The 15,707-nt window shown below is 30.1% G+C and overlaps 1 protein-coding gene and 1 long non-coding RNA gene across 3 annotated transcripts; one reads left to right on the forward strand and one right to left on the reverse strand.

Annotated features, from left to right (window-relative positions):
* Nucleotides 1-129: 129 nt before the first annotated feature.
* On the forward strand, nucleotides 130-2,460 carry LOC114916565 (uncharacterized). Of its 2 annotated transcripts, XR_003805115.2 has the most exons (3): nucleotides 139-568; nucleotides 662-907; nucleotides 1,829-2,460. It is a non-coding gene; the product is annotated as an uncharacterized LOC114916565 (long non-coding RNA). The 2 variants fall into 2 exon arrangements; XR_014433826.1 differs by lacking the exon at nucleotides 662-907 and having other exon boundaries at nucleotides 130-568.
* Nucleotides 2,461-3,899: 1,439 nt separating this feature from the next.
* LOC109806871 (TMV resistance protein N) lies at nucleotides 3,900-15,437 on the reverse strand. Its single transcript, XM_029273667.2, has 6 exons — nucleotides 13,206-15,437; nucleotides 10,160-11,255; nucleotides 9,751-10,056; nucleotides 8,040-9,616; nucleotides 7,751-7,899; nucleotides 3,900-7,671 (listed from the first exon to the last, which is right to left on the reverse strand). Exons 1-5 carry the CDS (start codon nucleotides 13,658-13,660, stop codon nucleotides 7,872-7,874), a joined length of 3,462 nt encoding a protein of 1,153 aa, XP_029129500.1. The 5' UTR covers nucleotides 13,661-15,437; the 3' UTR covers nucleotides 3,900-7,671; nucleotides 7,751-7,871.
* Nucleotides 15,438-15,707: the final 270 nt, after the last annotated feature.

The following is a 15,707-nucleotide window of genomic DNA, read 5'->3' on the forward strand; positions in this document are numbered from 1 at the left end:
TATTTTTTTATTATAAAATATAAAAAATAAAAATAGAAAATAAAATGTAAAAAATAAAAATAGAAAATAAGATATAAAAATAAAAAATAAACGTCTCTCGTTCCCTCTTTCTTTTTCAGCTCTCTTTTTTCTCTCTCAATCTCTCTCTTGTCTCTCATTTTCTCTTGTGGTTGGTGGCTGGTGGGTGTTGGCCGTGGCTGGTGACTGGGGGCTGGTCGGGGGAGCGCACGCGCGACTGAGGGGTTCGGTTGGGGTTTCAGCGCGCGCGGCTGGGGTTTCTGGTCGGGGGTTGCGCGCGGCTGAGGGGTCTGGTCGGGGTTTCGCGCACGCTGTTGGGAGGTCCGGTCGGTCAGGGGGTTCCGTGCGCGGCTAAGGGGTCCAGTCGGAGGTTTTGCTCGCGGCTGACGGGGTCGGTCAGGGGTTGCGCGCACAACTGAGGGGGTTCGGTGGGGGGTTTCCGCACGGCAGAGGGGTTCCAGTCAGGGGGTTTCGCGCGGCGTAGTTTTCCAGACATGCATGCACTCTGAGAACATGGCCAACGGAGGGAGTCGACCAAGAACAATAACAGGTGAGGGAGGTTTTATCAGTTTTTTTTTTTGCAAAACCGTTCCAGCGTGGATGACCCTCATCCAATCAAATCTCTTCATTTTTAATTTGTCAGGGATAAGAACCGTTGCTTCTGCAAGCAACAAAGAGAAAAATTTAAGAACGAACGCAGCCTACAGATTTACTCCAACGAGGATTTCTTGTAAGCACCGTTGCTTACAACTAAGATACGGAACAGGCACCTCCCGCTGGAGGTGCTCTTAGTTGGAATGGCCGACAGGATCATGCTTTTGAAATTCTAACCACAGATCTCAACCTTTTCCAATGCTCCTTTCTTTCCCTTGTGCTGCAACTTTAAAAGGTTTATTACTAAGATTTTTTATAAGAAAGAAATAAGAAAACAAAATAAAATAAAATTTATATTAATTCAAAATAATTTCATATTTCATTCTTATAAAATAAAACTGAAATAATATATATTTTAAAATATAATAAAATATAAATACTTTAATTATTTTTAAGTTATTATTTAATTTTAATAAAATTTAATATAATCATATAAAGTGATATAAAGTTATAATTCAACATTTAAATTTATAAAATTCATATTTAATATAAAGTTATTGAGTAATATAATATTTAGTAAAACTTATATTATTATCGTTTGAGCCCTCCTTTATACACATATATAGAGGACTTTTCCCTTTCAAACACATAAAAAATTACAACGGTTTAGGTAGGAAAGGAAGATTTAAATAATATAAACCCAACTTTATCGTTGTTGAGTTTGGAAAATTTAACCTACTAAGTTTTTTTTTTGTTTAAAATTTAATTAACTTATACATTAAACCATATATTGTTATTAATTTTATTTTAATTTAAATAATATAAAATTAATAAATAAAAAATCAAGAAAAATGTTTCAAAAATTAAATTAAAATTTAGTTAAATGTATTATTTAATTGTTATAAAAAATTATTATTTAATAATTAAAATAATTAAATTATATTTTTAATTTATATTAAAATAATTACTTTTTCTAAAACATAGATATTAAAAATAAAAGCATGAATATAAAATACTAACATATCATGGTCTGAGTGGTATGATAAGTGTCTAATTAGTTTGATTTAATACTCACTTGAGACACTTATCTAGCACATTTTGTGTACATATTGATATTATTTTGATCTATATATGCTTAGAATCAAAGAGGTGCTTTTGATTAATGTTAGTATAGGGAATAGGAAGCCTTTGATCCAATTTGGTGCTTATTTTGTAGGTTTTGAAACCTGGAGAAGAATGGCTCAGCCATTCTAAAGCGCTCAGCGGAATCAGGTCAGAGAACTTCCCAAACTCAAGGCGCTCAGCCACTTCAAAGCGCCCAGCGGATTGGCCTTGGAGGAGAAGGAGTGCTCTCTGCCTTCAATCCGCTCAGCCATTCCCATCCGCTCAGCGGATTTCATCCAGGAACAAGGGGTGCTCTCTGCCTCTAAGGCGCTCAGCGGATCTCAGGCGCTCAGCCCTTGAGGTTTCTCCATGGTGAAGAACTCCCAATCTGCTCAGCCGTTTCAAGGCGCTGAGCGGATTCTTCTCTTTCCTGCCTACTCTGTTTTAATTCTAGCAATTATAAAAGGGCAGGGGGGAGAGAAAAGGAGGGGGGAGACGAAAACAAAGAGAAAAACAAGAGCTGGGAGCACAGGAGGAAGAAAGAACAGAGTGGGAACGAAGATTTGGAGGCTGGATCACTTGGGAACGAGGATCAACTCCTTTTCTTCATCTCTTCCTTTGTAATTTCTTCTTCCACTCCTTTGATCTTGTAAATGGCCATGAGGGGCTAAATCTTTGAGGATTGGTCTAGATGTAACTACTAACTCTTCTTCTTCTTAAATATATATATGCATTTCATTTTCATTACTTGTGTTTGATTCTTCTCTTAATGCTTATATCGGCTTGATCACCCGTTGTATGATTTTTGGTTTTTGAATCCGGTTGGAAAACGTTTTTGAAAACCCGAACTGAATCTTGCACCTAAACATCTCTTGCTCTAGGAATAGACTTGATTTGTTTAGTCACCTTGTTCAAGTCATTGTTCTTAATGCAAAGTGTTAATCATAAAACATAGAGGAATCATGTATTAGATTAATTACTTTAGGATTCAATTTTGAGGGATCTTGTTGAATTACTAAATGAACGTGGAAGTCATGAAGATGAAATCATATTTATTTTAAGGAAATTTAGGAGTTAGCAAGTGCTCTAGGGTCCAATCCTTATTTCATATAATTGTTCTTATAACTTTTACATTACCGTTTTAATTTTGCCTCACATTAGCTCACTTCCAATCATATCAACATCTCTATATTAATCATTAGAGTAAGAATTACTAAATTCTCAAATCCTTGAGGACGATACTTAAATACTACATCGAAACTTGGTCCGCTTGCCAAGTGGAGAGATTGCGAAAATCTTCATCATGGTATTAAAATCGACACTTTTAAACAAAATTTCAAGTTTGAATTTTGTGTATGGAAAATATGTAGTTAAGAAGAGAGACCTCATCAAAGATGGTCAACTAGATTCTCCAATAGAGATTAGTCATTAGCGAAGTTGGCAGATACTTCATATCAATAATATAATTGTCAAAATAAATTCATAAATATAATATATAATAGAATAGTATAACATATCATATATAGAAGGTGAGTTTGACAACAAGAGATAAAGATGGAAATAGAACATGCTAGATCAAACTTTAAATATATAGATTTGACTTATTTTATAAAATTAAAGTATAAATCTGACTTATTATTTATCCTATATTTTATTTGTAGACTTAACTTGACCTTTTTAAAAGTTTAATGATATAAATTCATTTAAATGCTTATTTTATATTAATGGAGTCAAATGACACAAAATTTAATTCTAAATTGATCAACAAGTTTTTTGTTTAATCTGCATGGTAAAAAAAGTGATTAATACTAAAATTTAGTTTTAAAAGAATTAAAAATAAAAAAGATAAAGTAATACAATATACGAATGCTTTGTTTGGGAGAGGGAGAAGGATTAAAGGGAATGAGAGAGAATATGTGAGAATTAATTTGATAGAAAATAGAATAAAATTTGTAGTTGTTTGATAAAGTAAATTTAGGTAAGAAATAGAGAGAAATTAGTAATTTAAAATTATATTTTTATATATCCAACCATTATTTAGTAGAATAAGACAAAAAAATAATTAATGTATAAAAATTTGTCTCTTCTTAAATTTTTAGCAAATCTCCTTTTTTTAGGAGATTTTTTTTTCTTTATGGACCTATCTCTATTTATCCTCAAATTCTCACAAATCATTCTCCCAAATAACCTAAATTTTTTCAATTCTCTACAAATCATCTCTCTTATCTGCTAGTTCACTTTAAATGATGTCCCTCAAACACACTCTAAAAGTGTATTAAATATAGAAAAATGAATTGACCTATAAAATCTAATAGATTTTTTATAAGCATGAACTTAATTTTTTAAATAAAAAATTTAAATGACTTTTTTACTAAATAATTTGTCAAATCAGACTTTAAACAAATCAAATCATAATCATCTATTTAAAGTTACCCTCATTACTATTAAAGGAGGATCAATTATATCCCCACAAAACTTTGTTGCTTTCACATGTTATGAAAAATCTTGACTCAATCTTCCATTATACACAAATTCAAATTTGGTTATTTTAAAATTTCAAGATGTGTACATGAAAATTAAAATAAATGTTTTAAAATAAGAAATAAAAATTATTTAAAATAAAATAAAAACACCATTAACAAATACTATAGCAATATCTTTAGACACTGTTTTTTAAACATTCTATCAACTTCTTTCATATTTTTTTATTTTTATTTTTTTTTATCACAATATATCATTTATTATATCTATATTTCTCTCTTTTTTTCTGTATCTCACTAATAGAAATGAAAATAAGTCAGGTCAAGTTTGTTCTACAAAATTAAAGATTAAGTTTGATCTATTATCTAATTAAATTTTTTATAAGTCTAACTTGACCTTTTTAAAAGTCTAACCTGATCTATTAACCTATTTAAAAACCTATTTTACATTAACGATATTAATTAGGTTGATATACTTAATTTTTTATTAATCAAGAAATCTTTTTTTAAATATGTTGTTGCAAGTTACCTTTTTAATTTGTGTGATGAAAAAAGGTTTTTTTTTATCCATTTAAATAATTTTTTTAATTTTTCCTTCTTTATTTAATAAAAAAGTGATATTTAGACTTTTAAAAAATCTTATTTATTTAAAAGATTAGATTTATGTTTGTAAAAAAGTTTGTTAGGTCACCCTATTTATCTATATAATATAATAAAAATTAATATACATATTATATTGTTAACAATATAAATAAATAAATTAGTAAAATAAAAAATAAATTATCAATATTTTTTATCACTCTACTTGAACGTTCGACATACCCTTTTCGTACAAAATCAAGAATAGAAACTCTAGCAACCTCATCTCCATTTGCTTTCTTCCTTCATCTTCATGGATGACTAAGTGCCTCCATCTTCACTTCTAACTTCAACTTCAAAGTTCAATTCTTCATTCGTTTTGTGGCTTCACAATTACCTTTTTGATCTTTAATCATCTTCTATCTTCGACCTTTATATTTGAAAGTCATCATTCGACTCATACAAAAACAATCAACTACAAGTCCACAACTCACCACCATATCTATATATTTTCCTTCTTCCTCTCACATGTAGCTTTGTTCATCTGTTTTCTTTTTTCATTTTTTCTATATTTTTCTATAATTAGATGATTCTCATTCATATAAGTTGCCTAAACTATTTTTTTATTAGTTTCACATTTCCAAGCTAAGAAAGATTCAATATTTCCTTTTTATATTAAAGGCTTAAATTCATGTTTATTGTCATGATTATATTATTTTTTTAGTGTCAAAGAATAACTTTCCTTTTTGAGAACAAAGTTGTTGCATTTATCCTTCCAATTGACAATGGGCAGAATGCACATGAACAGTACCAACAAATCCAAGTCAGGTGGGAAGCAATGCACAACAAAGTGAGAAAGATCAAGTGATATTGTAGTGATTAAGAAGAAAAGGTAAAAAAGAAAATATATTAGTTGTTTGAAATGATTTTGTTGGAGATCCCAAGATGGCCATACTAGTGTTTATAAGTGAGGAGAAATTCTCACCTTATAAGCCAATTTTTTAAGGTTGAGTTAAGCTCTTAACTCACTTTCTTAAGATGACATGTCTACCGTAGTGAGTGAAATTAGTAAAAGCATAAAAAAAAGTTGTTTGCAAATACTAAAATGATAGACTTACAATTGGTGTGATAAGGGCTAACACTAACCATCTAAAGCAACCCAATGTGAATTCCTAGCAAAGGAATATACACATGACTATAGAAAAGAAACAAATTATCATTCAATTTTAGCCTTTTAATCATGGTAATCCATTTATAAGCTCTGGTTTTAGATATAATAATGAAAGAAATACTTGTCATTATTATTATGGTTCATGAACATCCTTTTGGCATTATTGAGGATGAGGTTTAAATATGGGAGTTATGATATGCAAATCTAAAGTTTCAAAAGGTTAGTCATCAAACAATAAGGTGTGATTGTTTAACAATATATAAGGCTGAGAAAAAAATAATTAAAGATTTTGTTGAAAAATGTGAGCAATAAAATTAGTTTAACAACAAATGTGTGGAAATCAAGTCACCAAGTAGTTGAATATATGGTTATTATTGGCCATTTAATTGATGCGACATAGAAACTTCAAACAAGAGTTTGGAGTTTTTGAAAGTTCATGCTCAAGGTGTGAAATTGATGTAGTTGATGAAATTTTAAAATGTTTAAAGGCTTGGGTAATGAAAATATTTTTTCAATATTTGTTGAGAATGCATCTAATAATGATTTGTGTTTGAGAATTCTGAAAGAGAATTTATCACCAAGTGGTAAGTTAATTTTAGATGGTCCTTTATTTCACGTTAGATGTTATGCTCAAATACTGAATCTACTAGTGCAAGTTGAGCTGGATAAGATTTGACTATTATTTTTAATATATGTGAGCGTGTTAAGTATATTAATCATAATAATTCTAGGTTGAAGGATTTTTGTGATGTTGAACAAAAACATTTGAAAGATAGAAAGTTAATCATTGATTTTCCCACAAGATAAAATTCCACCTATGTCAAACTACTTTGAAATTTAAAATTGCTTTTACAGCTTACAAGGAAAATTATGATTGTGCAGTAAGATTATAATATGATATATGAAATTGATAATTATTCAGAGTTATTTATTCGTGGCCCACGCCCACCAAATTGGACTTTGGTCCCGTAATTTACGCTGCCCCGCCCTTTCAATTTATGGTTTTGACTTTTGTGTTTTGTTTAACCATCTTAATTTTTCATATCCCCCATTTTTACATTTTAAAGGAATTATGGTGTATCTGGTGAAAGTGTTGATTAATAAATACTCCAATGGATAACCGGGGTGCAAGAACTTCTTAAGAAAACTTTTCCCCCGTCCACCTAAATTACAAAATTTAGGAACATAACAACTAGATTAGAGGGATCAATAAGTTCATTCTTCTTCCTTATAAACATACATCACTAATTACATTCTTGCTCACAGTGATTATACAATTAAACATAGAAAAGTGAAATGGTAGAGTCAAATCTGCCTGAGCTACAAGCAGAATGTTAACAATATCCAATTTACCATCAGGCTGTTCTAAACAAATATAAATTTAATATGTTCCACAATGTACACGTTATTGACAAACACACATAATATGTTTGGTAAGGACGAAGGAGGTGATAAGGTAATAAAAATATTATACAAAAGAAAATATACCAACAACAGAACAGAAATACACTAATTGGCGATGGGTGAAAATGTGAAATGCTACCACTGCACTCGTTGAGCATGTGGTGATGTTCAAGGTCAAGGCGATGTTGGGTAAAATAAAATAAAAAATTAAAGTGATTAAAGGCAAATAAAGATTACATTTACAATGAATTGAAATGCAAGTATGTAGATTTGTTACCTGTTGCAAAAGAACAAGAGTATAGTCTTGTGTTAATTATATGCCTGAAAAAGAAAGTTTACTCTTAAAATAATTGAGCTTAAAAATGACAAACAAGAAAATGGACTTAACGTTTGATCATACCATATTCACACACTACTGATGCTTCTGCTTTCTATTGCTTGCATGTGTTCAGATTGCAACAGAGTGCTATAACCAGGGCACCACAATTTTATTTTGTTATGTGAGATCGATCTCGACCAAATCAAATATGCAAGAGTTCAAGTAAATGCCTGTTCATAACCAACGAACTTTTTACACATAAATGTTACTATTAGCTTTTTTTTTTTTTTTTAAGACAAAATACAACAGCAACGAAGTATGTAAACTAAATTAAGTGCTTTATCAGTATAATGATTGTTGGGAAGATTACCTCAACGGTTCTTCTGTTTCTTCTGCTTCCAAGTTTGATGTTCCAAAGACATGTTGCTTGAACTTTTTTGTTGGACGAGGTGTTTCTTCTTGCTCATCATCAACTTTATTTCGGACAACATTGGTTTCTACTTCATGAATTTCCCTTCTTCTCTTGGATTTACGTCCTTTTTCTTCTAAGGAATACATCCAACGAAACCCACACTCTTTTATGACCACTGCTTCCTTGTTATCTTCGGTTTGAGCGAAGAATTTAAATGTAAGTTTTGGATTATGAGTGGTGCTCTTGTCATTAATGACTTTCCTCTCTTTAATTGCTTCTGTTATCTTCTTGCAACATTGTGCATCATACCATAAAAACACGTGATCTGCCATAAATTCAAATGGAGGATGATAATTAAGCATGAAGCATTCATCTATAAAGAAACTTGTCATATTGATCATTTCATCTCGACCAATTTCCAAGTAGCATTCACATCCAACACTTCCATAGCGTCCAATGTCACATGATTGGACTTGAGAAACAACCACGTAGAAAATGAAACCCAAAACATTCGAGGGATATTCAATAGTTACCACATATTGTGTAAAGTAGCCATGGAACCAGTCTCGAATTTTGCAACTTCTAGCTGGTAAATAGTAGCAAAACTTACCATTTTTTACTGATTCATACAAAGAAAAAGAATAAATATTATCATTGTCATCATTGTCTGTGGACGCATCATCTTCATTTTCTAATACTGTTGCTGACGTTGGTTTTGCTCCAAGTTCAATTCCAACAATGGCATCTTTCAAGATTGCATCATATGAATGCTCATCTAATTTTATACAGTTAGGAAGCAGAAAACTACACTTGTGTCTATTGAATGTCTCGACCGTGGAACTTAACATAGTCTGAAGAGATTGACAGTTCCAAACACGAAAGCATTGAATGGATTGTGGGAGTGCAGGTATACGTTGAAGCATGTTACACTCATCAACTTCAAGAAGTTTGAGTCTTGGCAGATACTTCATGCTTTCAGGTAAGCTTATAATGACACTATAATGTAGGCAAAAGTATTGCAATGATGATAACAAAGAGATTTCATCTGGGATTTCAGTGAAGCTATGACAACTCACAAAAATTAGAGTTGTTATTGATTGGAAGCCCGAACTAGAAAGTAGCTTATGTAAGGTGAAGAAAGAGTCACATTCATGTTTCCTTGACTCAGTAAGCATAATATGACGAGCAAAGTTTTTAGGAAGATCCACGAAACCATAGTTAATTGAAAAAGAAAAGGTTTCGAGATTTTTGATAAGCAAAACTGATGGGGGCAGTTCATTCAAACCTGAATCATATAAATACAATTCTCGAAGAGACTGTGACCAAGTGTTGCTGCTAAGGCTCGTAAGCGAAGTGCATTCGCTTACATTTAAAAATTCTAGCTTTGGGAGGGACAAAATTGATGGATCAACATAAGACAAGCTTTCACATTTGTTTATTCTTACAAATTTAAGATTTGGAGCAAGAGACAAATTTGGACACTCCATAAGGTGTTTTGAGCCACAAAGGTCAATTTTCTCTAAATTTGGCAAATTCTGCAGCAACATATAAACCACTAAATAAGTTAGTATATTTCCTAGAAATTTCATTTTTATTCAAATAGACTTCAATTTCCAATAAAAGCAAAATTGAAACATAAAGACATAGTCACTATGTGAACTATGTGTACCTGTACTCCATGCCAAAGCTTTTCCACATTGCTATATTGCATGGAAAGCTCAACAAGATTCTCGGGACAAAAAGTTGATGGTAGAGATTCTAATGGATATCCATTCCAACCAAAATATCTCAAGTTTTTAGGTAAGAATTCAAGGCCCTTTGGAAGGTACACTGAATTGATTCTCTCAAACCCTCTTTTGAGTGATTGGAAAACAAGTAATCTCAGATTTGGCATCTTTTTGAATGCTCTGGAGCTTAAGTTTATATTTGTAATTTGAGCCATATCTAACCATATTCCTTCAACTGCACTAGTTCCCTGGCAAATAAAAATTAGAATAATGTTAAATCTTCTGTAATAATTTGCATCTTTATACAAAGACAAGTGTTTAGGAATGCAAGTCAAGGTACAATTTACTTACTCTATTATATGTCAATACATCATAGACTTCTTTAGGATCCCACAATCTACTGCGTTGACCAGGATTTTTAATAGATTCTTCACGAACAATTTGTTTGCCCATTTCTTGCATCAAGTCGTGCATATCTATGAAATTATTTCCTGAAATGGTAACAAGAGCTTTGTCTAAAAGGCTTCTTATTCCTATATTTGCAGAAAAACCACAAGCATTTAATATTTTTGTTATATGATCTCTTTCTTGTCCTTTAAAAAAACAAGCTATGTCTAGAAAAATGTTTTTCTCATCATCATCTAACCCATCATAGCTCAATCTCAGCACTGCCTGAATTTCTGCATTGGGAGTTTTCTTTAATTTACTTAGTGCACTATCCCATTCATTTTCACTTTTGGAACGAAGAAATGATCCCAAAACTTTCAAAGCTAAAGGGATTCCTTTGGCATAAATCGTTGCTCTTTTTGACAACTCCTCATATTCCTTTTTAGGACAGGTTTTACCAAAGGCATTTAAGCTGAAAAGTTTAAGGGAGTTTTGAAAGTTCATTTCCTTGACTTCATGAATTATGTCAACATCTTCATGTGTAAGTAAATGCTTATCTCTGGTTGTCAAAATGACTCTGCTACCAGCTCCTAGCCAGTCACGACCTTTTCCGACCAAATTTTCAAGAAGATCTGAAGTATCGACATCATCTAGTACGATGAAAACTCTTTTACGTCTGAGTCTTGTTGCAACAATAGAGGGTATCACTTTACAAGTGTCAACATGAAGATCTTCCCTTAGTAACTTGGAAAGAAGTTTATTGCATACATAATGTAGTCCATGCCTTTTTGTTTCCTCTGCCACATTTTCTAAGAAGCAAGTGCCTTCATAGTGAGAAGAAACCTTATGAAAAATGGCAGCAGCAAGTGTTGTTTTACCAATACCTCCCATGCCCCAAATTCCAATTACTCGAACTTCCTTTGAATCAATTCTCAGTAAAGATTCAACGTTTCTATAGTTTTGATCAGATATGAAAAGGCCTCGAAAGTCATTTGTGTACTTGTGATTTAATTTTTGCAAAACAACTTTGATAATGTCTTCAATCAAATCAGAATCGTTCCTATACAAAGATCAAATAAATAAAAAAACATATAATAAGTGAGAAATTAAATAAGAGTTAATCAGTTATACACTACCAATGTAAAATTTTTTACACTAACAATTAATTATATCTTTTAGTTATATCATGTCAATATTAAAAGTAAATATAATTATAGTGACATGATACAATTAAAAGATATAATTGATTATCAGTGTAAAAAAAACTTTACACCGGCAGTATATAGGTGATTAACTCATTAAATAAAGGTAAACTTTTAATTTAAAACAAATCAGTTTTGAGAAAATTAAAATCAGTTTTGAGAAGATAAAAACAGACTTCAGAACAATTTCCCTTTTGTACAGCACTGGATTTCACTAGTAGAAACAACAAAGAGAAAAATTAGAATTTCCTCGATGCTTAAAGTAAAAGAATGCAAGATAAACATTTAACATAGTCTACAATGACCGTGTAATTTAATTTGGAAATATGATATCTCCTTTTTCTAATACTACGTAAAAATCATACGCCCAATAACATGATTTGATAAAAATATAGTTTGCAGGGTTTCTTACAAATAAATTTCTCTCACACTGTAACCCATTCCCCGTCTCAAATTGTGATTTTTTTCCCCCACAAGTATTAGATTATCGCACATTTGTTCAAATTTTCGTGATTTTATATTAAAAACAAAGTCTATACATTTTTTTTAATATTTTCAGAAATTTTTAATATCTTGCAATAAATATAAATATAATACTAGCTAGTGATAATATTTAATTAAATTTGGAATGTTTTAACAATAAAAAAAAGAAAGTAAAGAAAAAGTTAGGTATCCAAAGATGATTTTTTTTTATCAATAAAAATTACAATAACTATAACAGAGTTCAAACATACAATCTTGTGCACATTATTTCAATTCCATTTTGTGGCAACAAAGTGAACAATATGAAGACATATGTTCTAAATTTTCTATGTATAGGTGATTGGGAGTTAGAAAAAATCTACATGTATTAATATACTAAGTGAAAATATTTTTTCAATCTTATCTGTGGTTTTTCTCTTATCAATTGAGGATTTTTCACATAAAATTATAGTGTGTTCATTTCTATTTTTTCATTTCTTATTTAGTTGAGAGTTATTATTTTGTTACTTCTATATCTAACACAACCTACCCTAATGATTACCAAGTATGATTTAATGTATCTTATATCATCTTTGAAAATGAATAAAAAATAAAGTTTGAAAAACATCCTAAAAATATTGTAAAAAGAAATAATTGATCAAAGTCTTTTTAATGGTAATTATTAATTCAGTAGTGGTGTATTTATTTAGAAATTTTTAACTTTGTATTTTAAAGTTAGAAATTAACTATGTCTAATTAACGCATCCATTGTGTAACGATAGCATAAAATGCTGGATTGACCCACCTATGGACTGTCTTCATATGCCATAACAAGTTAATTATGTCTTGTGTTGGAATTAAACTTACGATTTTACGTGTTGCTTTTGCTACATGTCGTATGATGCATGTATATATGCTAGACATTCGTAAAACATGGTCGTGTTTTTGCATATAAGGTCTTATCATGTCATTGGGCGCTTTTCTTTTGGTAGCTGTCATTGGGTGTTTGAAATATGCCCTTTTTTTAAAGTTTATTGACGTATAAGACACTATGTAATTGTTTGTTGCTAGATTTGACACAACTTGTCCTCAATTGAATTTCTTAATGAATCTTTAGTTTTTTTAAAAAAAATAATATGACACATTTTTTTTTTTATAAATTTAGGAGTTAAAGTGAATAAATGATATAAATATTTAAGGCAATAAAAGCAGAAGTAGCATAATATTTATATATAAGTTATAAGTGTTTTTAAGAAGTTTTTTTTTTTATCGAAAATAAAAAATAATTTTTTTATAAATAAACTCATAAAAACACTTCTGATATGTACATGTGTGGCGACATGCACCTGTATACGTGAGAATGGAAGCCAGATAAATTTGCTGCAGCAGAGAGAGCGTTTCTCCATTTTTGGTTTGTGATTGCCGCTTGATAACTCCCACTCTGTTTGCGAACCTGAGATGGGTCTATTTTGTAGAACACAGGAATAACATGAACGTCATCTTCTTGTTGTTTCTTGCATTCCATAAGTTCCACCAGTTCATTCAAGCACCAACTAGAAGAAGCATAGTTCTCTGAGAAGATAACCAAAAAGAGAGTGGAGTCTTTGATGGCTTTCAGCAGTTCCACCCAAACCTCTTCTCCTTTTTGGATTCTGTAGTCTATGTAGGTTTCCATGTTGTTTCTGCAGAGAGCAGCATGAAGATGGCTTGCGAAGTCACAGCGAGTATCCTTTCCTCTAAAGCTTATGAAAACATCATACTTTTTGGTAAGAACTAAGAGAGAGGAACAAGTAGAAGCCATGAAATATGGATATGCTGTTACCAATTACCAATTCAAATATATCTTTGTTTTTATATAAATAAATGTCTTATACTTCTTTTTTGGGCTAGTCATTGCTTTGTCTTCACAATTGACTTCATCATAGTAGTAGTTGGAGTCATGGCCGACCAGATATCATGCACATAGTCATACTGTGATGGTTATGAAATTCTAACTAGGGATGCCAATTTTTTCCACGCTCCTTTCTTTACAACAAATTTTCAATGGGGAACAAAAAAGAAAAAAAATGAATAAAGGGTGCGTTTAATAAAATTAGGGTATGCATTCGATTGGAGTTTAAAAAGATTTTTTTTTATCATAATAAAGTCTTATAGTATTCGATAAAGACTACTTTTTTAATATATAAAAGTCTTGTGTATTTAATTAAATTATATTTTTTTTAAAATTATGTCAAAATTTGATGATACTCAATTATGATGATGATAATAATAGTGATAATGACAATGGTGATAATAAAAACGTTAACACCATCATCACTAATGTTATCTTCATCATTGTCATTATTATAAATTACCAATATCATTATTGTCATTATCACTGTTACATATAATAACATAATAATAATGATAGGTGATGATAATTGTGGTAGTTAATTTTAATATTCAATTAACTTTTACTAGATAATAGGTCATTCTTTTGATTTTAAAAAAATATATGATACACTTGAATTTGTGGTTTCGGATTCACCTCTTATGAAATGAATGAGTGTATTCGCGATTTTAAATGAGAATGAATGCAAGAAAGATGGAGGAGAATGAAATGTTTACAAAGATGTGTGTGTTAAAATATATAAATTTTTTTTTATGTTTTCTTCGACAAGAATTACTTTATAAAATCTCTTATTTCTTTCAATTTTTTTCTATATTTTTTTTAAATTAAATTTGAATATTTTTTAAATTATCAATAGTTAAAATAACATTATCATTATAAAAATTTGTCATATAATAACATACATTTTATAGTGGCATGATATTTAACACTAAAAGTTAATTTTACTTACACTATAAATATAATATATATTGATTTATTATTAAAAAATGTAAATACATATTATAATGACACGTAATATATGCATTCAAAATCAAAACTAAAATTATGAATTATTATATATCAAATAAATTTATATCTATATATTATATCTATAGTAACACTTTTTGTATGTTATTGTATTTAATATTTCTTGTAATGTATATTATAATAAAACATTATTTATTATAATTATAAAAATATATATTTGAAATATTTATTAGGTATAAATTTATATATTTACATTATTCATTATAAAATTTGTTATCATTATATTTTAATTAAAAATAAAAATTAGTTATGTAATTTATAAATTTAAGTTAATATTGTGATTTTGAATAACTATCATTTTCGATGGGATGTAGTTTTAAGTATTTTCATTCGATAAGAGATTATGTTCACTCGGTTTGTTTGTAGCTGTGAACGATTAAGATCGATCGTTCATAATCATGGGCATGGCCTACGAATTTGGACCCTACCTAGTTCCCTGCTGCGTACGCTGCCCATTATTCAATTTTTTCTTTTAATTTCAATTTCAATATTTCTCCTACTTTCTGGTTTTTGACACACAGAAGTTATCTAATAGACGAATTTGGTTTTGCTAGGGTTGAGTTTATTTATGGGAGAGGTTAATCGGGTTTTGTGTTTGTTCATATTCCATTGTTTCAAAGTGTGAAACCAACTTATAGGAATTTGAATCTGTCACCAATTAAGTACTCACTACGGACATAAAAGTGTTTCGTAGTTGACTATTGCCGATTTGTGTCGGGATGAAATTTCCTTCATATAGCTGAAATATTTTTACGTAATATTTTAACAAATATTTATTATGGGACTAATTATATTTTTATCCATCTATTTTTTTTAATTTATAATTTTAATTTTTTATTTTAAAATAAAAATATTTAGTTTTTCTAACTTAAAAAAAAACGAACATTTGGCTTTCTGGCCAATTTTGATCTTCTTGTCAATTTTTGATCTC

Source organism: Cajanus cajan, chromosome 5 (genome assembly GCF_000230855.2).
Source record: "Cajanus cajan strain Asha chromosome 5, NIPB_CcT2T_4, whole genome shotgun sequence".
NCBI lineage: Eukaryota > Viridiplantae > Streptophyta > Magnoliopsida > Fabales > Fabaceae > Cajanus > Cajanus cajan.